General features: G+C 42.0%; 1 protein-coding gene across 10 annotated transcripts; it reads left to right on the top strand.

Moving 5' to 3' along the window:
• Window positions 1–5,534: 5,534 nt before the first annotated feature.
• ILF3 (interleukin enhancer binding factor 3) lies at window positions 5,535–26,529 on the top strand. Of its 10 annotated transcripts, XM_067560580.1 has the most exons (21): window positions 5,620–5,662; window positions 7,415–7,490; window positions 10,898–10,992; window positions 11,076–11,302; window positions 11,640–11,820; window positions 12,199–12,346; window positions 13,653–13,744; window positions 14,134–14,229; window positions 14,595–14,706; window positions 15,246–15,343; window positions 15,762–15,873; window positions 16,002–16,130; window positions 16,419–16,618; window positions 17,142–17,312; window positions 18,103–18,240; window positions 18,468–18,644; window positions 18,966–19,122; window positions 19,439–19,492; window positions 23,219–23,587; window positions 25,503–25,658; window positions 25,875–26,529. In XM_067560580.1, the coding sequence occupies exons 3-21, from the start codon at window positions 10,990–10,992 to the stop codon at window positions 26,006–26,008; spliced, it is 2,754 nt and encodes a 917-aa protein (XP_067416681.1). In that variant the 5' UTR covers window positions 5,620–5,662; window positions 7,415–7,490; window positions 10,898–10,989; the 3' UTR covers window positions 26,009–26,529. The 10 variants fall into 10 exon arrangements, with proteins under 10 accessions (XP_067416686.1, XP_067416690.1, XP_067416685.1 ...); XM_067560585.1 differs by lacking the exon at window positions 7,415–7,490 and having other exon boundaries at window positions 5,535–5,662; window positions 16,002–16,112; window positions 18,969–19,122; XM_067560589.1 differs by lacking the exon at window positions 7,415–7,490 and having other exon boundaries at window positions 5,535–5,662; window positions 16,002–16,112; window positions 25,503–25,649.
• The last annotated feature ends 260 nt before the right edge of the window (window positions 26,530–26,789 follow it).

The raw sequence follows: 26,789 nt of genomic DNA, 5'->3' as shown, positions 1-26,789 counted from the left end.
CAGATTGGAACTTAGGACCACACCACTGAGTCTCAGAAGCACTGTCTGTATTAGGAGACTGATTTGTTGCTGACAATAGCAGGGAGTAACCAGTCCCCTTGAATTGGCGTGGAAAAAGCTCTGCTAGTGTAGATGGGACAAATTACTCTTCAACACTGTTATAAGAAAGTATGACTGAGACTACCCCAAACTGCTGATCAAAAAAACAAAACAGCCCCAAAACACTGTACTGTACACACCATTTTCTCTCTGGAGAGAGGATGAGAGAAGGAACAAACCACATATGAAAGGTATTAGTTATGTCACTTAACTCACTACTGGAAGGTGCTCAGATGCTATGGTGATGAGGGCAGCATAAGAACCTATAGAATAGAAAAGAAAAAAAACCTATGCACGGCAAGCAGGAATTGCCCTTGTCAATGACTCATTGGCTAAACTTCACCTCTTTGAAACAACTACAGCCTGATACCTAGATAATCTGTGTGTTGTGGAGTCAAATCTCTGAACCTGAACTCACCTACCTGTCTCCTACAGATTGGCCTTGCCTGACAGCTAGTAATCCCTTCAAGGGGGTTATATATGCCAAAAATGTTCACACAAGTTATATTAAATTATTTCTCACTCTACCCTTGCATGAGTTCCCAGTGACTCCTTTAGAATCCCCACCCCGTTTTTAAACAGTACCCTGCGTGTGAGCTTCATATGTTCATAATATATTTACAGTGCCAATTTTTTTAAACTGATCATACAGTAGGGTGACCAACTGCATTTCTAGAAAATAAAAGGCAATTTCTCCTTAAAAATCAGCTTTTTCCCTACTTCATCCCCAATGTTTTATTCATGACACAAAATCCTAGACTTATAGTGCATGATCCTGGCATGATTATTACCTGAAAGCAGACTATCTGATCAAATGCTACTTACTGGAGATGGGTTGTGGGACAGTAAGCACCAAATACGGGACGTTCAACAGTACATGATGGATGGTCACCCTAGGTGAAGGGGCAGGAGTGGTTATAGGAATTAAACTACAGGTTTGATTTACAGATATGCTGGACTCTAATGGAAATGTTTGTTTGCAAAATGTGTTGTGTAAAATTATTCTGCTCATCTGTTTTTTTTTCTTCTCTTCCACGTTCTTTTGTTTTTATTGCTAGGGATATTTGCATGAGGACAGGAGCTGTGGGTGGGCTATTTCTGCTGCTTGTTTCTCTAGCTCAACTGCTAATTATCTTTCTAGCCAAATCATTTTGGTTGCTGTAGAAATGAAGTTTTAAAATAGTAGGTGCACAGGAGGACCAACAGCAAAGGGGATTTCAAGGCCTTTCTGTTATTAGGATATTTTTCTCCTAAGATGGCTCATTTTAAGTCATTATGGAAAGTAGAATTGTATTTCCAGGCATACAAGGGTTGATAAGGAAGCATGGTTCCATCAGAAACCATTACTTGGGATTGGGATGTATTCCGCACACTCAGCTGCAGATTAAATAACTATGGAATTTAAGGAACAGGATGGGGAGGAAGTCCTAGTTAAATTTCCTAATAGAAATCAGATTGAATGCCAGAAAGCAGCCTTCTCACTGCCTTCATATTGATTTAATTGTAATGGAGCCTCTTCCTCCTTTTTAAAGATGACAACTAAAACTACACTACAATGAACATGCTTCTTTATTAACCCTGCTGAAGTAGATAAACATTAGCAAGGGACATATCTTTCATTAAGGACCTGTTCTGAATATTTGTTGTCACCAAATTACTCAGACTGGAAAGACAGTCTGGTTCACGTATATGTACACACAGTGTGGAAGGAGGCTAATACCGAAAATGAACTCCAGTGATTGATTATGTTGTGACTTGGTGATTTTCACCTTCTCCTTCTGGAAGCCTGTTTTTGTTAACCAACTGACTGTGTGATTAGAAGCTGTTTTCCCTACCTACCTTAGCTGCATCTTAAAACCATCATTACCCATCTTACCTTTAAAAACAAATGTCCGTCTGCCTTTAAAATGCCCCTTAAAGTCCCTGTAAACCACTCATGTCCCACTTCATTGCTTTCTTCCTTGGATCCTTCAGGGCTGATCCTGTACAAGAACTGCAGGATTGGCCCCTCTATGTTGTTGTGATAACTGTCCCTTCCTTTGATTTCCCAAAGATAAATGCTCATTCTATGCACTGGGGTCTTTTATGCAAAATAAAATAAAAAAAACCCAACAACCTTGAGCTGGGATGTATGTGTAGTTTCAATGTATATATGATATTCAATTATATTGATGTCAGCATTCCAACCACAAATAAAGTGCCTACTTGAACTGGAACTTGGCTTTCCTCTAAGTGGATCATTCCGGTTTGCGTGGCTAATCCTTAGCCAGATTACACCATCATGACAAAAAGTCTACTGAAATCTCTTCACTGCTTTCATTTCTCCTCTTTCTGATAAGGTAGGTGAAGAAATCAGCACTGGTGTATTAACTAACAGTCTACCACATGCAGAAGGGTGTTTAACTGAATTCCATCAAATGTCTAAATTTTCACTGTGAGACATGCAGGACACAGCCTGGACGAAAGAAAATACAGTAGGGAGAGAATCAGACTCCCTGGCTTTATCCTAAACAGATAATTTTAGGGAGTTCCTCCATCATTGGTCCAACACTGATGCTAGTAGCAACACAGGGAACACTTGTGTGAAAGAGCTGCTTTGTGTTTTTACCGGTGAGTTGTCCAGACTGCTGAGGTAGAGAACAATGGTAAAAATGCTGTGTAGTGTCTACATATTACACCTTTTATCTAGCTGGCCTGGCTAAAAACAGTAGTAAAGATGCAGTGGCAGGGGCTGTACAAGTTCACTTGGGACCCTCATCACATCCTTATGTTGCTAACCTGCACTAAGGCCCATGATGCTGCAGCTTCACTGTTGTTTTTATGTGTGCTAGCTAGATTAAAGCTACCATAGGTATGCCGACCCGAGCTGCAATCACACCTCTGACTGCACTGTAGATGTACCCTCAGTCTGGAGAAAGACTGGGACTCCAAGGTTGCTAATAACCATCAGCAGCTGTTGTTTCTTGGCATTTTAAAGAGTCATTAACACTCATCCCCAGGGATTTGATCACTCAGCTGCTTACAAAATCATTATAAGTTACAAATAAATCCCTGCAAATTTCTAGAGACTTCCACAATATTTTCCACAAATGTTGCTACATTTTCTTTTTATCTACAGTTACAGCCTCCCTTTCACTTGGATGCTTTGACTTAACAAATGCAAAGAAATCAAACCAAAGAATTCTCCCACCATAGCATCACTGTAACCTCCAGGTACTTATTACCTTCTTCTCCATCTGCGCTACTCTGGTAAAACCTCAGATCTCCTGCCTCAGGTTCTTCTCTCAATTGTGCTTCCCAAAGAAAGGCTGTTCAGTGGGTCACCCATCACTCCAAAATCAAACTCAGAAGAGTTTTCAGTGACAGTAGGATCCTGTTTTTGACTGCATCGAAACAAATTAAGTAAATTATAAATGCATGCAGATCAACCAGGATAGAAATGTGCAGGTACTGCTTCTGTCTGCATTCTAAAACTAGCAAGTAACAGAAATGTAAGTTATTAGAAATGGCTACGCAGCTACTTCAGTGCCACAGGCTCTCAAATGAACTGAATTGTGAGGAGAGTAATATCTGATTGGTACAAAACATTCAGTGGAACAGTGCACCCAAAGTTTGCAGTAGCGAGTGTTGCACTGTTATTTATTATGTGCACTGTCAACTTGCCAAGTCTGAAACCTGCTTCAGGTTAAATGTATAGAATTTTAAAAGCCACAATGCACCCAAACATAATACGGTTCTTGCTTGGAAGGTGACTAGAAATGGCTTGTTTGGTGAGTTTACAAGACTGGCAAAGCAGGGACTTGATCCTGCAATCCTCACGTGACTTCAATGGCCTGAGTAAAGGGTGCAGGACTGGGCACCCGATCACCTTCAGGTCTGAGACAAAAGCAGTCACAGACTGCATTTCTTCATGGGCGGACCCCCATCTGTGGGCAGCGCTGGAGGAGAATGTTACCACTTCTCCTCTCCTGCCCAAATCTAACCCTGAAGGATCTCCCTGAAGGAGCATTGGAGAAATTGGCAAGTTTTCCCATTTTTCCAGCTTGGAAATACAATAATGCAAGCTAAGAGAGAGCAGGGGGCTACATCAGTGTGCCGGAGCCCTGTCACGTGTGCCTTCCTCATTGGGCTGAAGATAAGAGCTCAAGATAAGAGCATGCAGTGAAGAGATCCGAGCCACCCCATTCCTCACCTCATATCAGGCACAAGGTAAACAGCCACCCTGTGATCCTCCCCATGCTCCCTTTGCCGTCAGCCTCACCACAATCCTTTCTGCTCACATCTCATGTTTCAGGGGGTCAGGGCTGCAGGGCTCAGGAAGGGATTTTCTCCCTCCCCTCCCGCTGTATTCTGGGTTTTGTTTGGCTCCTTCCTCTGAAGCATCAGTGATGGCTACAGCTGGAGCGGGACACTGGACAGGACAGCAGGGCTCTGAGGTGACAGAGCATTCTCTGGCTCTCAGCCAAGTGGCTGGCTGGTTCTTATTCACATCGTGCTCAGAGTCTAACTGTGCCGTATGCGGCGTTGGGAAGAATTTCCCCCCAGGTGAGCGTGGCAGTGACCTGTGGGGTTTTTTTGCCTCTCTCTCTGTGGCTTGGGGTGTGGACTGTGCTTGCTCGGATCAATCGGGTCTATCTCACTTAATCCGTTTCCTGCCACTGCAAGGGCCGCAGGCTCTGGTGTACCTCACTCCCGCCTCGTCTCTCCCTGGGGCACCTCACGGTTCAGTCTCCAGGCGGCTGTGGTACCTGGGCCTGATTTCAGCCGTCAGTTTTAGCAGGCAGCTGGTGCTTGGCATGGCCCAGGATGCCCAGCTCAGACCAGACAACCGGATGGTCCCTGCCGGCCCTACAGGGCGTGTGGCCCCCGTGTTTGTTACACGCCCTTTCCCTCAGGGCGGGTGCTACTGCCTGCCGGATCCGCACTCCGCCCCCTTTCACCCACACTGGCCGCTCCCCGCCACCCCTCACCACCGCTTCTCCTCACAGGGGCCCCGCGCCAGGCCAGCAGGCTAACCGCGCCTCACAGGCGCCCGCCCCCTCCGGCGGCCATCCCCTAGTGCCTCAGGAGGGCAAGCCGCGCTACCCCGTTCCCCGCAGGGGGGGCCGCCCCACACTGCCCCCCTCCCGCACCGACCCCCTCTCCTGCGCGAGGCCGGGGAGCCACGGAGGGGGGGGGGCGCTCGCGACGGGCCCCTCCCCCTCTCCTCGCACCTGGCCCCACTCCCGCGCGCCGCCGGCACAGCCACCTCCCCCTCCGTCGCTCTCCGAGCCCGAGGCGCCCCGCGCGCAGACAGACGCAGACGCTGATCGGGTTGGGGCGGAGCCTAGCCGGGCGCGCAGGTGACGTCACCGTGCCGTCCCGCGCCGATTGGTGGGGAGCGGACCCAGCGGCACCCTCACGTGATCCTTTCCTCCCCCCCCCTCCCCTCCCCTCGACGGTCCCCCTCCCCCTTCTCCCGCCGGCTCCTCCCCCCTCGCTGCAGTCGGAGCCGAACAGCGCTGCGCACCGCACCGCACCGTGTGGGGAGCCGGCGGCGGTGGCGGAGCGGACGGCCCGGCCGGTAAGTGCGGCCTTGGGGAAGCCGGGCAGGAGCCCGGGAGGGAGGAGGGGGGCTGGGCGAAGTAGGAGCCGCCCCCGGCCTGAGGGACACCCCGCTCTGAGGCGGAGGCAGGGGGGGCGGTGCTGGGCTGCGGGGGTGGTGCTGGGCCTACTCCGAGGCCTGGCGGCCCCTTCCCGCCTGAGGGCGGGCGAGTGCCTGCCCACCCCCCCGGACCCGGCCCGGACCCCCGCTCCGCGAGCCCCATTGTGCTGTGGAGACAAAATGGCGGCGGGCGGCGGTTGGGCCGGGAGTAAAAGCGCGGGGGGGGGGGGAGAATGGTACCGCGCGGGCGCAGGGGGGGTGTGTGCTGCGCGCGCACCTCTCCCCCCAGCGCGCTGTCCGGCTCGGAGGGGGGGGGCTGGGGATGGATGATGGATGGCGCGTGCGGGGTCTCGCGGCGGCAGCGGCTCCACGCGCTGCTCGGGGCCGCTTTGTTCTCGCGGCCGCTTTTGCAAATGGCGGCGGCGGCCGGCGTGGGGGGCCCGATCCTTCCTTCCCCTGGACGATACAGGGACACAAGCCTCCTCCCCCCCCTTTTCCGCTCGGTCCTGGGGCCGGCCGCTTCTCCTGCATAGGGCGGAGCGGAGCATCCCGGGTAGACGGCTCCGCCCGCCGTCCCCTGGGGGTGCAGAGAGCCGCGCTCAGCGCACCCGTGCGGTGTGTGTGTGTGTGGGGGGGTGTCCCCTGGGAGCACAATCCGCTGCCTTTGCTCCGTGGGTGCGCTCCAGGCCGCACGCTGCTCTCCCTGGGCCCCTGTGACACAGCCGCCCGCCACGGCCCGCATGCTGGAAGCTGGAGCTCTCTGCCTTTCACAGTGCGGTGAAACACTGTGCTGGGAGGGTGACCCAGTCCAGGGCACAGGCCGAGGGGCATGTAGCAGAGGTGGGGAAACATCCTGCTAGGATGTCTCCTCTCTTCCCTCCACCCCCTATTTTTATCCTCCATGGGTTTGTCTAACCTGGTTCTAAAGGAGACCCCCTCCCCCTCTCAACTTCCCTGCTACTCAGCTGAAATTTCTCCTTTGTTCTGCTTCAGACCATCATAGCTGCTGGATTTCTGGGTAACTCGGAATTCAATTTAAAATAGGACCTCAGTACATATGTAGTTATCAATCTGCAGGAGCTGGGCCTGGCTGTGTGGGGAGAGGGTGTGCAGCCAGGTTTTGTAAATCTTCCCACAAACAGCCTGTTCCGGGTCCAAGATTTCAGTAACCCAAACATTAGTGTCCTGTTAGTGAATGAGAATTTGAAAGTGTAAGTGGTTAGAAACAAAAATGAAATGGACTACTCAATCTTACTCAAATTGAGGAAGTTAAAAAAATGCCTGGAAAAATTGAAACTACTTTTCCCCTCTTCAATCTAAGGTATTACAGAATAGAGTCTCTTTATAAAACACACAACTTTAAACCTTTAGCATTCTGATCATCTTGCTTTTCACCTCATGAGCCAGTTTGGCCCATTACCTTGAAATGTAAGAACCCAATGCTTTATAGAATTGGAATAGTAATTAAGTCAGGCTTGAAGTGGAAATGACAGGAGGAAATTTTAGCCTGCTAAAGAGCATGATGTGATTTTAGCAGTGTATGTTTTACCTTATTTTAGTCCTTTTCCCACATTTTATTGAATGTTAACTTTATGAAGCTTTGTCAATGGCTCACACACCGTAAGTAGAATTAATGTTTTTAACCTGCCCTGTGATTACCTTTCCTGTAAGGTCTGAATCCTGTGATGCTGCAGAAGCCATAAGTAGCTCTTATTCTCCCACTAAAAAGGAGTTGCTGTGATCTTAAGTAGGTAAATAATATTAGTTTTAGAAAATAGGAAATTTCAGTTTAATCTGCTGTAGCATTTTCTGAATGAGGAAACCATAACTTTTTAATTGGCATGATTCAGAATTTCTCATCTCATTTGGAGAGGGAACCATAGAGATGTCAATAACAAATACTAATGTATGGGTGCCAACACTTATTTATAAAATTAATATTCAGGGTACACAAATTTAAAAGTGATTTTTATTAAATTAACTAGACGTGGCTAACAGGTGAGGAAATTTTTAAGTAATGGTACAAATACTTTCAGAAGCAATCCAAACTCAGGCCTTGGGACAGGGATTAGAAAGGCTGGGCTTGCTTGTTTTCCTAACATGACAAGATGTGTGACTAGGTCAGAATACCAGCACACCTCTGCATTACAGGATAAGAATGAATGTTGGAATTGTCTAAGACTTCTAGGCTTCAGTCTAGCAAACATGTACACACACACTTATCCTTATTATTGCAAGTATTCTCGTTGAAGTCAATGGGACTGCTTACAGTTGGAAAGTTAATCATGTTTGTAAATATTTGCAGGATTGGGGCCCTAGCTGTTTGTTTTTATATGATATCATAAGAGGCTGCATGGTGAAAATTCCCCACTCATTGTCATGTCTCCATGATAATATGTTACTTTGTGGGGGGACTGTCTTTTCCTTCTGTATTTGTACAGCTCTTCGCATAAAGATGTCCTGGTCTATGACTATATCGTCATAGTGCCTAGGAGCCCAGATAATAAAACATGAATAATTGCAGCACTGCCTTAATAAAATACTGAATGTTGTGCCACTTCCTTGCTAGCATTTTTTCTTCCTAACCCTTCACAATAGTTTTACTTATTTAAGATACATCATGTTTAATTGCAAATTATCGAAAAAGTGACATGGCGTCCTGAGTATATAGTACTCATCAGGGTCTTTTTGTTTTTACTGTCTCCTAAGATACCTATCTGCGTGGATCCTAGTAGAATTAATAAAATTTAAAGCAAAATGTAGTCACTTTTTGTGAAGACCTACATTTATTTGCAAACAGCTGAAATTCCAGAGTAGATGTGTTTGATTGTGATGTGTAAAATGCAGTTGAGACACGATTGCTGTGTAAATCTGAGGTAGGTAGAAAATGCCAGACAAGGTCAATGTGGATACATTTAATCTAGTAAAACTAACTAAATTAAACAGTTTGACGAAATCTAACTTGAAATTAAGCAGAGCCCAGTGGTGGTGTTGAAGAAAGCCAGCACTTGTATCCAACTTTAATTTTAAACCTTCACAGATTTATTCGTTAGCTTTTAGGCTTGATAACTTAACATCACCTTCTTGAGCCCAATAAGAATTGAATGTTGGAGATGCCATTTGCTTAGATGTTTTTAGCCAGCACCTACTATGTAATCTAATTCCTTGGCGTTACTAGAAAACTAAGGTTTTTGGAGGGGTTAAATTGACTATAAGGTTTCACTGAGATAAATCGAAGAGCCTTACTAAAGATAAATATTTTAAAACTCATTTTGATTTACTGTCATTATTCCAAGAAACTGTTGATTCTTGTAATGTTCTTATTTCATAGCTTCCTGCATTCTAACTGTTCTTTAAAACTTGGATGGGTAAAGCCAGTTGGGTACTAGATTGTATTTTGGGCTTCATGCCAGAAGTCACCTGCACATCTGAAAACATTCTTGAAAAGGTGTCATTTTCACACAGAGTAGATATGAATCCTTAGGAGATGAATCATACATCTATCTACTATTAAAGAACTATCCAATGAAGAAACAATAGGGTGGAAGTTTGAGTTGATACAGTGTTTAAAACCAGTTATGGCATAAATAGTTTTAAAGCATTTTTGTTCATTTCTAAAGATGACCTCAGAATGGTGATAAGTAATTCCATGGAGATTCTTGTATAATTGTAGCACAACAATCATGGATGTTATCAAAACACTTGCATTCCTGTACAAAAATTAGCTAACTTAGAGTTTAGTTTGCATAAGCGTATTTCCTCGTAATTTGGCTTGGTGGAAGGATTAGTTTTTTATCAGTAAACATGGATTTCATAGTTTACATGCAAACTGAAAAAATGTTTCCCTCAATGGTGTTTGAAATTTACACTTAGTCAAAGTAAGAAAAATGTATGAATTATTACATTTGGTTACAAGGATATTTATTTTGTACGTGTGATGTTGACAATTTGTGTTGTAATAGTTATAAAGCTTTAATTTTTTGAATCTGTCTACTGCCCTGAAATAATTGTTTGACCCTCCCCATAATTTCCTGCAACTGGTGAAAGTTTAAATTGATAAAAATCAAAAACAGTGCTTAAAAATTGACATCAGTATTATCTTGGAAGTATAAAAAATAGAATTCTACTCGTAACACAAATATTGAAACAAGGAAGACAATTAAGGCAACCAACATAACCATACTTGCCCATATGTCACCATAGTGAAAGGGTCGCCATTTACGTGCAGGCAGTGGGATACGGTGGTGATATGAGAAATAGATGATCACAAGTGATCACTTCGGCCTGTCTGGGATGAGTGGGCACTGGAAGAACCTTTCTGCTAGGACATCAAGTTGTTCCTTTCACCTTAAAACTGTAATAGTTAAAAGTTTGCAGTGATTCTGTTTTTCATGTGCCAGTTCTCTAGTGCAGACTACCTTTGCATGAACTGGGGATTTAGCGTAGTTGCACTTACAAATTCATATCTTTAAAATGAGAAAGGGGGCTTATCTAGTGATTTTGAGTAAAGCAAATGAGGGAGCATCTTAGGCAGGAGGCTGAATCACTTGCCCTAGGCCGCAGTGAGTACAGTGTAGGGGCTATGTTTAGGAATCAGCCAATCTTTGCAGCTCAGACCATTGGACTCTTGTAATTACATTTTTAGACAACATGGAACTTCACTCTTTGTGTGCTCTTGAATGAAATATAGCATAGGGCTGGCCTTATTCATTTAGGTTGTGTAGTTTTTTCACGTTGCACATCTTGAATGTGCAAAGGATGAATGGTAATGGTTGTCAAATCTTTATTCAATGGATAATATATTTAATGTAGCAGTTGATGGACTCTAGAGTATTCTCATCCTTCCTCTTAAAGTAAGAACTTTGTAAGCAATCCATACATGTGAGAATGGTATCTGTATGACATACTTGATTTTGATCATCATTCTGCACTTGGGTCATTGTTCAGCTACTATATCAATGCCTGTGGGTATTGGTCTTCAGGGATAGAATACTTGGCCAACTATAAACTGTTCATATGGTCCTAATCTACATGTTTTATATTCCCAATTACTTTCATAACAAATTTGAGTAATTATTACAGATATGTACTTATCAAATAAACAGATTTAGCAGTCCACCTACAAAGCATTGGTAATTATTTTTCTGTTTTCAGATTATAGAAAGCTGTGGTATTGGTTCAGTTCCTTGGAGGAAGACACTGAATAAGTACTTTTTGAAAGCTTCAGCAAAGATTCGGAAGCAAAAATGGTAAGACTCTGAAATCTTCAGATTTCAGAAATAAATATTATTCTTAGTCTTTTATTAAATTGCATCAAATTTTGTCTTTTCAGCGCCCGATGCGTATTTTTGTGAATGATGACCGCCATGTGATGGCAAAACATTCTGCTGTTTACCCAACTCAGGAAGAGTTGGAGGCAGTTCAGAACATGGTTTCCCATACAGAACGTGCTCTCAAAGCTGTGTCTGACTGGATTGATGAACAGGAAAAAGTCAGTGGGGAGCAGCCAGAACCGGAGGCCATGGAGACAGCAGCTGAAGAAGAAAACAAAGAAGGAGGGTAAGTAAAATTACTAGTCAGCTTTTTTACAGGGATTCTGTCAATTGCTTCAGCAGTTTTTTTTTCCTTTAGACTGATAGTAATATGCTCTTAGGTGCTTGAAAAGACATTAGTTTTCATTCTCCCCTAATTCTAATGTTCCATAGCCAGAGGAAATAAACATGGAATTCAAGTAATTTTTCCTGTATGTGTGTGTAATATTAATCATATTTTGGATCTAAACCTTTACTGCTTTGCTTAAATTAACCAAGCTTACAAGACATTTAAGTGTCCCTTTAAGTGCACTTCAGGCTTTGGATTTTGTGCCGCCGTAACTGCATTTATGTATCTTTCACAGGGATCAGAAGGCTACAGAGCATTTGACTAGGACTCTCCGTGGAGTGATGCGTGTTGGGCTTGTAGCAAAAGGCTTGCTATTGAAGGGAGACTTGGATCTTGAGCTAGTTCTCCTGTGCAAAGAGAAACCCACAACTGGTCTCTTGGACAAAGTAGCTGACAATCTTGGAGTACAGCTTGCTGTGAGTAAAATCGTTCAATGGTTGTGCATGCTTGTCACAGTGAACACACACACAAGTGAATAGATTAAAGGGACTAGAAGGTGACTGGGATATTTATTAGGCTTTTTACTAAAACAAAGTGGAAAAATGCGTAAAATGTTGTTAATACCTTTGTGCACAGTCTTTACAAAACCACCTTGTAAAGTAGGTGCATGCCACTTGCTGCAAATAATAATTTTATAGTTTCACTTCATAAACTAACTGTAAATTGAAAGGCAAATTATAGTGGCCATACAAGTCTTGCTGATACTTCCTAGGGAAAAGAGCACTACTGTGCACTTGAAAGAAATGCATAAATCTGAGAGAGAATTTCTAAATGGTAAAATTATTATATTGTAGGCTATTACTGAAGATAAATATGAAATAATCCAGTCTGTTAGTGAAGCTGCAATCATAATTAAGAACACACAGGAGCCTCCATTGACGCTGACCATTCACTTGACATCCCCTGTTGTGAGAGAAGAAATGGAAAAACTGTTAGCTGGAGGTATGGAAGACTGAAAACGGCTAACAGTCAGTCTGGAAACTTACGTTCTCTGTTAATCACTGTTAAAATGTGCTATTCAATTTCAGATTAGGTAGTCAAAACTGTTTCAGACAAAACTATTTCATGCAGACAAATTCAATTTCCAGAATGTAATACTACAAGAGATCATGGATGTGGATAATTAGAAACAGACTCCTAAAATTGAGTAGCACCTTTAAAGTGGTATTTCACTTTACTTACTTGGGCCTTTAGTTCACTAATATGTAATGTTGTTTACATCTTTTTTTTTTATATCTAGCCATGTTAGTGGCCCACACAAATGACATAAAATGTAAGCTTGTATTTCAAAAAAAAATGGAAGGCTTCTTGTAAGTGACTTGCATGTACATGAAATTGGATACGTTCTATAAAATGGTTTGTGTTGCAGCAAAAATGATAGGTGCACTGTCTCTTTGGCTGTCTTATCAGCTAAAGTTCAGAATTCCACGTGATGCAGAGTTTTGGATAAAGTTAGACCGCCGTTCTTGATCATCTTCAAACTTTTTGGAATAAAACTTCAAAAATATTTTCACTTGAAAAATCTTTTTACTATGATCAGTTCTGTATCACAAGCATCACACTATTTAACTCATGAACTTGTATGCATAGCAAGTTTTCGAACTAGCCTTATCTAAAACCCTGGTCTTCAGACACTTTAAAATTATTAACACATATCTTCAATTTTGCTGCAGCACTGACTGGAGAATATTTTTGTGCTCTACTGATTGTCTATGGTTCTGATATCTGACCTCGTCTACCAAGCCTTCTAGTTTGTCGATTCTAGGGACGCTGGACCTTTGACCAACAGGACGCACTCTGTCACGGGCCGGGGCCAGGGCAGTCAAGCCTTGTGGGCGGAGGGGATTCCCTTGGCTTTAGAAAAGCCATTAGCTATGCTCTCGATATAGAGTGAGGATTAACTTTTAAAACTTCCCTTTCTGTTAGGTACTGTAGGGTTCCTTCTGTAGCTTTGTTAAAGCAATATAGGATTTCTGTCCCCTCCTACATAGAATTCCTCTTTCCCTTCATAGTATAGGATTTAGCCTATTCCCTGTTATATTAATCTCCCACTCTCTCTGCAGTTTTAAGTTCCAGTTAAGGGTAATAAAGTAAAGTGTACTGTAGGCTATCCTTTCAGGTAAAGGGTATAGATCAAGATCTTTTGGGAGCCTCCGCTGCCCTTTAGGAAGCTGCCTCATCCCCTCTCCACCTGACAGAACCCCCTTGGTCAAACTGTGCCTTGTCTTCTTATTCCATCCACGAATAGAAACGCTATCAGTCAACGACACCCCGGACGTTCTGGACAGGCAGAAATGCCTTGCTGCCTTGGCGTCACTCCGACACGCCAAGTGGTTCCAGGTTTGCATTTTGTTCTTTTATTTGTCTTTAAGTAGCCAGTTAAAGTTTACAAATTTTCTAACTTTATATTAAAGTACTTTAACATTGGATGATAGTTAGTTGTGCTGAACTTAGCATCTGTCAACCATACAGTTGCTAAAGAAGCACTTAAGCGAATTTAACGTTCAAAGAGGAAACTTTTTTTAATGAGTAGATGCATAGTTGCTGCTTTGTGTTAAGAGTAATGTTGCTTTTGTACACGGTAATTACTATTAAGTTATAACATTGTAATGTTGTAAATATATATTGTTTACCCTTGACAAAGTAGCACTGCAAACAATATTTGTCTGCAAAATTAACTGGTTTTGGTATTTTTATTAAATATGCCTTTGCTTGATTACTTGTTCTAGGCCAGGGCTAATGGTCTGAAATCGTGCGTCATAGTCATCAGGGTGCTGAGAGATCTGTGTACTCGGGTTCCTACTTGGGGACCACTTAGAGGATGGGTAATTTTTACTCTTTTTTTTTTTTTTTTTTAATACTGTTTTCTGTATTGTTTGGTTTTATTCTTTGCATTATTGGAGAGAACTGTTCTTCAGTCTGAAAACATTACATTTTCATAAATTGCAATTTGGTTTAATTAAAAAAAAATATTGAAGTACACTTAAAGACTGATGTGATAAAATCACATACTTTAGATCTGTGGGGTGAACTTAAAGTAACTTCTAACTTTATAGCAGTTACAATCCCCTGCTTCTTGTATCCAGTTTGGGGATACTTTTGCTGCTACTTAGGCATCTGTTGTAAAGTTTCCCTAAAACAAGTCACGTGTGCACACCTCTCACTTTTTAAAAAATCAAATGTCTTACAGCCTCTGGAACTGCTGTGTGAAAAATCAATTGGAACAGCTAATAGACCAATGGGAGCTGGCGAGGCCCTGAGAAGAGTTCTTGAATGTCTTGCATCAGGAATTGTTATGCCAGGTTAGGTGGTTCTCTGCATATTTCAAAGCAAGAAATCAAATGGGATGCGATTAAAGTTTGGTGCATTGTAACATCGTCTAGTATTTACAAGGCCCCCCTCGTCCATCTAGGTATACTTGATCCTGCCTCAGCATGGGAAGATGGACTTGATGACCTCTCGGTCCCTTCCAGCCCTACATTTTTATGATTCTATGTTTGCACAGTTTAGATTTAAAAGTTCACAAAATGTGTAGTGTACAGTATATGGACATTACAGTATTATCTAGGGCAATGGACCCATGATGATAAACCTTGTAGTGTGAAGTACCAGATTCTACAAGTGTTAAATTGGTTGTCTTTCTAAGTGGTTTTGACCAACTTCATTTATAATTGTACTTGTAAAATAATCCAGATACATTTCAAAATGTTGGACATTGGACAGATAATATTGGTCGTGTTACACAGATGAGTGTTGAATGATGCCAAGGGAATACTTAGTTTAGTTTTTTTAGAAACACTAGGATAATTCTCTGCATATCTTCCTTGTTTCCTGCCTTCAGATGGTTCTGGTATTTATGATCCTTGTGAAAAAGAAGCCACTGATGCTATTGGGCATCTAGACAGACAACAAAGGGAAGATATCACACAGAGTGCTCAGGTATAGTTTTGACTACAGATGTTGCAAAAACTTAATGAGTTCAATTTATGTTGAACTTCCATATTGATTAATGGTAGTCTAGTAACCTCACTGAGGTTGGTTTTAATTTTTTTAATACCTAGTCATGTTAAAAAAAAAAAAAAATGGGTCTCACACTAATAAAAGAAACTTACAGTTTGATCTACCAGAAGCAAAGTATCAGGTTTTAAGTAGTGACGTACCACTGTGGCCCAGGTTTTGGATTGAATTTAGAATTCTAAGGAGCGTCCCATTTAAACTGACGTGTCTCTTTGGTGTGTTTTTTGTTCTTTTTTTTTTATGCAGGGGTGGGTAGAAGATTCCTCTTTGAAACTCTGCAGCGAGCAGATGTTACTGTAGCGACTTATGCATCCTATTAACATGTCTTCCATCTTTCTAGCATGCTCTGAGACTTGCTGCTTTTGGCCAGCTTCATAAGGTCTTGGGGATGGATCCCCTGCCTTCCAAGATGCCCAAGAAACCAAAGAACGAAAACCCAGTTGATTACACTGGTAGGTATTAGAATAACCCATACATTCTCCCTGCCCAGTGCTATTGCTCCTGTCTCTGAGTCCTTGATATATATATATATATATATATATATATATATATATATAGCTGCCTCTTATAATTTTTACAGTCCAGATTCCCCCAAGTACCACGTATGCCATCACTCCATTGAAGCGTCCTATGGAGGAGGATGGAGAGGAGAAGTCACCCAGCAAAAAGAAGAAGAAAATTCAGAAAAAAGGTATTGAGTTAACAAGAGGTAGGTAACAAGTTGCTGCCTAAAAGCTGTTTTCAGACTCAATGAGGAGTGGCAAACTGCAGAAGAAAATGTTTCACGTGGAATGGCTTGTTGTAAAACTGAGTGACTAGATTTTTTTCCCTACTTTTTAAGGCTGTATCTAGTGTAAATGATACTTTCAAATCCATACTTCTAAACAAGAAGTACACAGTGGCAGATTGTAACCTCTAATTGTCTGAACTCAGTTGTCAAGTTTGTCTTAAAACAAACGTATATATTTGACAAAGAACAAACTGTTTTTCTGTTTAGAAGAAAAAACTGAACCTCCCCAGGCTATGAATGCACTGATGAAATTAAACCAGCTAAAACCTGGTCTCCAGTACAAACTTGTGTCCCAGACTGGTCCAGTTCATGCTCCTATCTTTACAATGTCTGTGGAAGTCGATGGCAGCACGTTTGAGGCATCAGGACCTTCCAAAAAGACAGCCAAATTGCATGTGGCGGTAAAGGTAAGAGTTTTGTGTGCATGTAAAAAAATTCCTTTCTCTAGAAAAAACCATTAGTCTACAAACAGTTACTCCCTTAAATTTGAACTTCTGGAAGATCATATTAAAAATCATATATGTGACATGTGTAGACCTTTCTACACTGGATGCAATGTGTTGAAGTTAAAACACTAAAATAGTAACAGCCCGTGACAGATTAAGTAAAGCACTAGCCAGAAAACTACCCTTCTTGCTTCCAGTGTTTGACAGGCCTGCAGGGTTTGGGAGAATGAGTGTAGCCTCCTGAAAGTTCCAGCATCATTGGGAAGGTGGGCAAGGGAGGGGTGCAGTAAAATGGAGTCCTACAGAAGCTTGGGCTAATACTCCATTTGCAATGAATGGAGGTAGTTGTAATCTCTGGGACAGGGCCAATGGATCCACTTCTACACAGCTTTCTCAACTACTTCTCTCACAGTAGGGGTATAAGAGGCATGGAGGATATAGTGTCATACTTTTCAAGAGTCTTTCTTCCTTCCCACACCTCCAGGTGTTGCAGGATATGGGTTTACCTACAGGAGTGGAAGGCAAAGAGTCTGGGAAAGGAGATGAATCAGCGGAGGAAACAGAACAGAAACCAGTAGTTGTTGCTCCTCCTCCTGTAGTGGAAACTATCTCTACACCCAGTGCTGCGTCTCCTCCCTCAGAGCAATCATCAGAGGTGAGCACAAACTATTTACATCCTTTTGAAACCAAATCTTTCCTCTGATCTTCAGGAGAGAGATCTTGTGACAAGCTGCTGAAATGATTCTTTCACTCATGAATCTGAAACTCTCAAGCATTTTTTTAAAGGGATACTGTCCACTTGAGCTTTATTGAGTTTTTGGTAAATAGTGCATCCTTAAAATTCTGTAAAATGTTTGAGGATTTTTTCTCTCCTGTTTAAAGGGGACTTTTAAGACAGAGGTTCTCAAACTGGGTGTTAGGACCCCTCAAGGGGTCACAAGGTTATTTATTGGGGGGTTGCAAGCTGTCAGCCCCAATGCATGGCTGACAACCAGAGCCCTGGAGAGCAGCGGCTGCTGGCCGGGTGCCCAACTCTGAAGGCAGCGCTGCCCCCAGCAGCAGTGCAGAAGTGAGGGTGGCATGGCCTGAGGGGGAGTCGTTACTTTTTGTGGGGGGTCATCACAGCCTGAAATATTTTCAAAGGGGGTCCCAGCAAAAAAGTTTGAGAACCCCTGTTTTAAGGAATATACTGACTATACGTAATGCTGACAAATGCAAAATAAAACTGATAAAAATCATTAACTTTTCAGTTACAGTAATTATAGGCCCCTGTACCTGCAAGGTGCAGCTTGTGAAACTTCTGTACTTCAAACTTAATTTTCAATGTAACTTTCCCTTTAAATCTAACACTTTCCTTAATTATAAAAGCCACAGACATATTGGGTACCTCCAAGTCCAACAGCTTTTTGGAACTTTAACACCACTTCTAATTTTTTTTTTTTAAGAATGTGAAACAACAGGGACCAATCCTGACGAAGCATGGCAAGAATCCAGTGATGGAACTCAATGAAAAGAGGCGCGGTCTGAAATATGAACTGATTTCAGAAACTGGTGGCAGCCATGACAAACGCTTTGTCATGGAGGTGAGCTGACTTCGTAGTCCTCTGCACACAAGGTTACATTTAGAGACATACTGTGCGATTTTTAACTTCCAGGCCTAGTAAAATTTCACTGGTTGACACTAATTGCTGTCTGACAGCACCTAGAAATAGCAAGTTATGCCATAGACTTTGCAACATGGCAGTGACGAAACTGACTCCTTGTGTGGATATTACTGATTCATAGCATGGTGATTTAATCTATTTCCAAGGTGGAGGTCGATGGGCAGAAATTTCAAGGAGCTGGCTCAAACAAAAAAGTGGCCAAAGCCTATGCTGCTTTAGCTGCCTTAGAGAAGCTGTTTCCTGATGCCCCTGTCGCTATTGAGCCTAATAAGAAGAAAAGAGCTCCTGTACCTGCAAGGGGAGGACCCAAGTTTGCAGTAAAGGTATGTAATCTTACTGGTGACTTAAGGGTTTCTCGTCGGTAAGTGACCCAATTAATCATTCTTGGTGCTTTTTATCTTCTGTTCTATAAGCTGTTGAGCCTCCTTCTACACCACCCCCCCCCCCCCCGAGGAAGGGATGGGGTGGTTATTATCCCAGTTTACCTATGGAGAAACTGAGATTTATTTACCCTAATTGTAGAAGTAGGACCAAACACTGAAATTCTTGGCTCGGTATCACTTGCATTGAACTTCAGAAACACAAATCAGTTTCATCCTGGACACTTAAAAATAGGGCTGTGTAACAAGTTGTTTCTTCCACAGCAGCATAATCCAGGTTTTGGAATGGGCGGCCCCATGCACAATGAAGTGCCGCCTCCTCCAAATATGCGTGGGCGTGGTAGAGGAGGCAACATCAGAGGCCGTGGTAGAGGCAGAGGTGGATTTGGAGGTGCCAATCATGGTGGTTATATGAATTCCGGTGAGTTACCATGAGTGTTTGACTCTACTAACTTAACATCTGTCATCTCATGTTAATCTTAATGCATGTAAAGTGAAGTAGCTGTTCACAAAATAGGTATCTCTGCTGGAGTTCATCAGCTTTCTTAGTTTAAGTGTATAGATGGCATCTGGATACAGTTACATAGATTTCTACGCTCCTGCATTGCAGAAGTTAGAGAACTCTTTACTTATACTGTACTTTATTGGAAACAAGTTCTCTGTTTTAATAAGAGCTTTCCGTTCCTTTTATTAATAGAAAATGAATATCTTATAGTAATTGCTTTACTCCTTTCTAGGAGCTGGATATGGAAGCTATGGTTATGGAGGAAATTCTGCAACAGCAGGCTATAGTAAGTGTTCATGTTTTAATCTCTGAAACACAGCACCATACTGGGGTTACTAAAACCCCTGGTTACAACATACCGTGATATATCTGCACCTGAACCATCATAGCATGTTCATTTTTAAAAAAATGAAAAATAATGAAAGGTAGCGGAATCAGATGTTTAAAACTTAAATTCAAATCCAGGTGACTTCAAGTTTCCTCTTCAAATGTGAATATTTTAAATTTCTCTGCTTTAAGCCGTGTGAAGCAATCCACCACTCTTGTGAATATGATTTTCCTGAAAATACACAGCTATTTGTCTTGAGAAGAAGCCTTCATTGGGGGGTGACAGGAGCAGAGAAATCTAAAACATGACTTTCAAATGTGGCGCATTTTGCCATCTTCAAAAGAATTCTAATTTTTTTCTCTGCTCTGTCTCCCCCTTTTGTAGGTGACTTTTTCACAGACTGCTACGGCTATCATGATTTTGGGTCTTCCTAGATCATCTAAAAGTATTGCACAAAAACAGCTTTTTACTCCAATTTTCTCGAACTCCAAAACCCAAAGTGTCCGTGCTGTGTCCCTGTGCTTCACTGGGTTTCTCAACAGTGGCTTTTCACCGCAGCTTGTCTGAAACTATTAGCCTGCAGAACTTAAGACAGTGGCAGTTTTTATTGTGATTTGCCTTTGAACTTGGTCGTAATTGATGTACACAACAAGGGGAACTAATTATCAAAGAAGGTTTTTGTGCAATTTGCACAAATTTTAAAGTCCGCTCTGTTCAGCATAAAGGCAAAAAGCCCACCTTTGCTTTTTATGGAAAGCATTACTTTATTTTTAAGAAACAGATACTGGAGTGTTTTAATCTACCTTTGTTTTAATTTACAGCAGGTTTTGTACAAAATTTAAGGCTTTTAATAAACATCAGAATTTGGGTAGATGCCTCTGACAGTAGGGAAGAGACTTTCAACGTTTCTGAATCTAGTTCAGCCCACCTTTTTAAGCATGCAAAATGTTGACTTTTATGTGGAAACCTCTGTGCTAAATTAATCTTTACATCCTTTGTAATACACTGGTGGATAAATGCTGAAGGGGTGTGATTTACTGTGGCTGATAGTTAGTGTACTTTCAAAGGTATTATATACTGGTACAGTAAATATCCAGGCATTGAGGACTTGATGTAAAAATGTTAGTTTTGATGACTTCTAAAAATGCATGGGCTCATTAATTACATAAAAGTGGGCTTTTTTGATCCAAGCATAAAGGGCCTAAAGCACTTCGAAAACTAAAACTTCCAAGGGTTGCAAACCCAGCAGGCTGACTCGCTGCTCAGGCCATCAGATATTCTCTCTAGTTTGTGCCTCTTGTAAAATGCACATTGCCCTAAAAGCAGAAGTATTTAATAGCCCGGACAATGAAACTTCTTAAGAGTTTGAAGTCTCAGGGAATAAATTGGCCATTGAGACTTTCAAATCTTTAATAAAACGTGTTCGGTCCTTTATTCTTGCTATGATACTTACATTTAAAATTGTATTTTCTTTGTCACTGTTCTTTTTAGCTGCAAAGCCAGCAGCATTGCATTAATTTAATTTGTGAGGCTCAATAATCTCTGAGTTAACTCAGTAATTTAAACTGGTGAAAACAGTAGCTTGTCAAACATCAGGTTTTTAAAATTTTGCCCAAGAAGGTTTCAAATATTCAGTGTGAACACTTTTTTTAAAAAGTAATGCATGTCCTATTTTTTTTAGAAAGTTATTGTTTGAGATGTCTTTTTATACAAGGGAATAGATATTGTTCTGAATGAGGTGAAAACTGCCATTTTTTAAAATGAATACATATTAAAATAACTTGTGTGTTGGATATTTTTATTCAGTGGTTTTAACTGAAGAGAGTGGAGGGGGGGAAGGGAAAGGAAATTTAGGTGTTGAACAGTGTTAATGCTTGATAGTTAAATGTGAAGGGTTTGTCTAGAAATAACTGTCCATGAAGCTGTCTTAATTCACTTGGGAAAGGAGTCAACTTCCGCCATTTATGTTTTCAGCACAGGTGATGCAAGTTTCTCCCTCACCTCCCGTTCCGGAGAAGCTCGCTTCTGCATTCTTTCAAATATTCTTTTGCTATAACTCTGGATCTCAGTTTGTACCAAAGACTGGAGTTTAGTACCAACCTACACACACAGGAATATTTGTACTGTGATATGATTATGGCCATAACCATGTTATAACTTCTCTTGGGTGAGAGAGACATTAAAGAACCTTGTTTCTGCCCTGTTGAAACATGGCTTTCTGCCCACAGAAGAAAAAACAGGTTATAATGTATTTATTTGCATAATATAGAAAGGACCTTACCCTAATTTGGAGATGGAGGTGAAGAGTCAGTTTAGATAGTTTTAAACAAAGAAGCAAAACAAAATGAAGAAAAAAACTAAATGGTTTGTAGAGCCAGCTCTTCTGTACAAACTGCATTATGTATGTTGGAAATGAGCTCTGCTTCACAATTACTGTTATTTAGATGTGCTTGTTAAAGTTTCACAAATCTGGAGCTGCTGAAACAAAGGTCACAAGTTTACTCCTTGACTTTTTAACCTTAAATTCTTCTCTGTTTGAGTAGTACTAAGTTCTTATACAACCTCCTCTGTTTAAATCAGTGAAACTCCACCTGTCTCTGCAGAAGCACTTAAGTGCCCAGAGAACATACTCTGTTGTGGACACTGGTGTAGGTTCTTGTCTAGATCCTAATGGCTTTTGTTTCTTGATAAATAAGAATTATGATCTTTATTAAAAAGTCAAAATGCAACATACCTGTTCTTGCTTTAAGTTATTAAAGTAGGCCAATTATCTAGGGCCAGAACAGAACAATCTCATTAAACCTGAACGCTTCTAAGTTGGCAGGAAAGCAGTTACTCAGCCATGAAGATCCAGTCCGTTAGTGCCACAGGCACATCAGAAAATAAGTTTCTAGATGCCAAAAGACTACGTACAACTTTATTCCAGCTATTCCTTTTGGGGGCTTTCAGCCTTAATAAAGGATTCTGGTAACCTTTCTTTTGAGTTCATACTGGGGCCAGAATTTCATGGTGTGAGCTCTTTTATGCACTTCTGGATAAGCTGTGTATAAGTCACACTATTGTTAGTCATACAGCACTTACCATAGAAAGTGCTCTTTATTTTACAGTGATTTGGCTGGGTGTTGGCTCTAAGTCCTTGTCGCTGGAGTAAGATTCTTCCTTATTGCCATTCCTTCTCTGGGGAATGAGCTTCAATTATCATTGGTGTCTAGCTCGTCTCAAATGTAATCTGAGTACTAGACAAACTTAACTAGTTAGAAGATTAAGCAATTTACTGTTGGATGTCGTAACATGCATTACAAAACCCGCTGGTCACCTTGAACTTAGTTCTAGAATTTGGTATAGATACTTAAAGGGATTAAATTTGTGTAGAACTCTGACTTGGAGAGTTCAATGAGAGTAACTGGAAGATCATATGTCCATGTATATAATAATTCCTTGTCTACTTAAATGAACAAAACGTTACACCTCTTGGCCTTGTGTGGGATTGCGTAAATCTTTCATCTGTGTATTGGTCAAAATAGTCCTAGATTCTAAACTGCTGCTTACATAATGGCAGAACTTCATAGTGTGATCCAAGGCACATAACCATTTACATATAATAAGGTCTTTTAAAACAGTGGTGGGGTGGCTCTTTCCTCAAGTGTGTCAAAAACCTGTCTGACTTGCTCTTCCTTTGTTCAGGTCAGTTTTATAGCAATGGCGGACACTCCGGCAACACGGGAAGTGGTGGAGGTGGTGGTGGTGGCGGTGGCTCCTCTGGCTACGGATCCTACTACCAAGGTGGTGACAACTACAGTTCGCCAGTTCCACCCAAACATGCTGGAAAGAAGCAGCAGCATGGAGGACAGCAAAAATCTTCCTATGGTTCAGGGTATCAGTCCCACCAAGGCCAGCAACAGCAGTCCTACAACCAAAATCAGTACAGTAATTATGGCCCTCCACAAGGCAAACAAAAAGGATATAATCACGGACAAGGCAACTACTCTTCCTACTCGAATTCCTACAACTCATCTGGTGGAGGATCAGACTATAACTACGAGAGCAAATTCAGTGAGTGGTGACTTGTTTATCTGGTTGGAAGTGTGGTGGGATTGCTTACCCCTCAGTGGGATTCTTTCCACAGGATGCTCTTGTCACTGCCATGAGGGTTCCGTGTAGTCTGTAGCTTAGTACTTGGGCTAGAATATATAAAAGGGATGACATTGGGTAAGAGAACCTAAGTAGCTGCTTAGGGTTAAAATGCAATGTTTGGGGGCCAGGAAGAGACTTACACAGGGTGTGGGAAGAGTCTTTTTAGGTTGAGGGGGTGGTACTGACTTAAACATTTTGAGTTTTAGTGAGCTTCAGGAGTTGTGATGATGGTACTTCAATGCCATGTTGGCATCAGAGTCTTTATTGGATGCAGTGCTCTGCTGAAATTTCCTTTTCTTGGTTAAGGAGCAGTGTCATGGAACCAGGGGCTGGAATAGGATTGAAAGAAATCTTCCAGGCCCATAAACACTTCTGTCAAAAAATTCTGTTTCTTTCTGGTATACAGCCCAAGTGAAAGATGGCTAGTAAGAGACTGACTAGCCCTGGACCGTGTGTCTTTGTGTGTGGTCTGAGATGTAGGGAATTGTAAACTGTAAATGCAGGTCCCATTCTGTGTAGCTGGCCTATCTATTCCCTGGTGATTTTGGGCAGAAAATCTGTGGGTTTGACATAAATGTACCATCCCATTTCTTGCAGTTGGATATAGTGTTTAGTGTTCGACTGGAAAGAAGCAGGACTTCCAATGAATGTAAATCTGTATTATACAATGGACGTTCTGTGCACTTCATTCCAGAGTGTGATCATATCCACATTCAGGATCTAAATCTATAGAATAATTGAGATATTTAGTGCAGTTAAACTGTCCGTGTTACACCTAGAACTGTCTGTGTTACACTAGGTCTACCCTAGAAACATATGTCGGCATAGCTACATCTCTCCGGGGTGTGGAAAGCTACATTCCTAAGAGAGAGTTAAGCTGACCTGACTCCTGGTGTAGACAGCACTAGGTCGATGGAAGAATTCTTTCATCCACCTATCTGCTGTCTCTCAGGGAGGTGGATTAACTACCGCAATGGAAGAACCCCTCTTGTCACTATAGTGAGTGTCTACACTGAAGCGGTACAGTGGATGCTGTAACATTTGAAGTATAGACAGTCTTAGTTGTTTGCTGCCAAATGTAGCAGATACCAGACTGGCCCTTTGAACTGTTAGACTAATCTCTCTTCCATTCTGATGCTACTTCCCAGGACCAGGAGTGTTTTTGTGAATCTTTTCTTGTAAGCTGAACAGACTAAACCACTAAAAATTGTGCTGTCCTTCTGTGGATATTGTCTGCTGCGTTAACACAATTGCGATCAGTTGGCATTGACATTGGTAGTGGGAAAAGAGTAGAATTATCAAATCAAACTGCTTCCCGGGCACTTATGCTAAAAGCTTGCCTGGATGCCTGTTTGTACTCAGCACAGGTCATTTTTGGTTTGGCAAGGCTAATGCAGGTACCATGTGACTCAGCCAGCAAATTACCCAAGTCACCTCTTCTGTGGAGAGTGAGATCTTTTTACTTGCATGAGCTCTTCTTGCAGCTCTAGGCCAGACCCCCAGCCATGGACACTTCTATAGGCTGCAAAGAAGTGACCCTCTTGCAGACAGACTAGAGTCTCTCCTTGGTACAGCTTGGACTGAGTAAGCCTCTGCTGCTCTGGCAGCTAGACCTGTGGAGTTTTTACCAGCCAAAGGCTGCAGGGAAAGACTTTCTCTAATTGAACACTTGGCAGTAATCCTCACCTTGATGAGTCATAAACTCCTTGGCACTTCGTATATCACTAACTCTGAGTTCTATATTGACAGTCAGGATATTTTTAAGATGTCCTGGTCTAAGAGAAGATTGCAGATTTCATAGTCAGCCTTGCTCAGCGTGTGTTCTCACTTGCAGGTTATGGTGGTGGTGGTGGCGGCGGCGGCGGCCGTGGTGGAGGAGGTGGAGGAAATAACTATGGGTCAGGAGGAGGTGCCTCATACAATGCTGGTTCACACAGCGGCTATGGGGGAGGATCTGGGGGCGGAGGGTCGTCTTACCAAGGTAAGCAAGGTCAGTACACGACTCTTTTCAACTCTCCATTATTAAATGCTTTTGTGTGTGGTGTGAAGATGCAGTCACCACCTTTCTGCACACCTTTGTGTGTGTGCCCTGCTCGGTGGCAGTACAAGCTGGATAAGTAGTAACAATTCTTGCTATGCACTGTTGTGGGACAAAAGCGATTTTAACACAATATGGTTTAAATTCACTCTTCTCTCCCCCTTTTAGGTGGATATTCTTCTCAGACTAACTACAGCTCTCCCGGTTCAGGCCAGAATTACAGCGGCCCCCCAAGTTCCTACCAAGCTTCCCAAGGCGGCTACGGCAGAAACGATCACAGCATGAATTATCAGTACAGATAAACCAACCCTTTCTCCGTGGGTGTGAAGTTTTGTTACCTTCCGCACTTGCGCACCCTTTGAATATTCAGTTTTATTGCATCACAGTAAACATGTAAACCCCCATTTCCATGTTGCAGTGCTCTTTGTGATATCCGTCACTAATGGTTGAGTACCTGTAATTCCATACTTAGCTGTATTTTGGACATCTATGTATTTAATGGTTTGTTAGTTGCCATTACAACTTTGTCTAAATAGAATTTTTGAGTTAATAAAATTTCGGTATCCTTTTTCTATTTAAAATTGTCATTCAAGTGTTAACCCAATATGGCTTTAAATAGATAAGGGATATGTCATCTGTTAATGCTTTTGTGAAGTGAGTTAAACAAGCTTTCTGTATTTTAATGCTTTAGTGTTTCAGTTTTATAAGTGAAGATTTTATTTTAAAAACCAGTGGGAAAGAGTGGGTTTTGTATGTCTGGATCATTCAGGCAGTACATCTGGATTAAGCTGAATGTAGACAAATAAACACAAACTCTTGATGTCTTTGTCTCCAAACGTGTCGTTTTGCCTTGCCTACAAATGTCGACTAGAACGTGTGTCTGCAGCAAAACCGTCTTTTGCCTCCTCCGTTAATAGCAGCAGTGGCGCAAATAGTGACAAATGGCCAGAAAACCACTTTGCCAAAATATATACAGATGCCCCAGAGGTATCCGGATGAGAAACAAGAATGAAACAGCTGTTTCTATCCAAACAGAAAGCAGAGTTCAAGGGTCATCATTGTAAATGATAAAATTGGCTACTC

This window comes from Emydura macquarii, unplaced genomic scaffold (assembly GCF_026122565.2).
Source record: "Emydura macquarii macquarii isolate MOO-44397 ecotype Brisbane River unplaced genomic scaffold, CSIRO-AGI_Emac_v2 contig_2292, whole genome shotgun sequence".
Classification (NCBI taxonomy): Eukaryota; Metazoa; Chordata; order Testudines; family Chelidae; genus Emydura; species Emydura macquarii.
Note: the sequence above shows the minus strand (reverse complement) of the source record. Positions and strands in the feature narration are given on the sequence as shown.

Bases quoted from the DNA above. Each gene is read 5' to 3' on its own strand.
- ILF3 (XM_067560579.1), top strand. The intron at 11,821-12,198 runs GTGAGTAAAATC...ATTATATTGTAG, and splicing joins ATCTTGGAGTACAGCTTGCT to GCTATTACTGAAGATAAATA. The intron at 15,874-16,001 runs GTAGGTATTAGA...TAATTTTTACAG, and splicing joins AAACCCAGTTGATTACACTG to TCCAGATTCCCCCAAGTACC.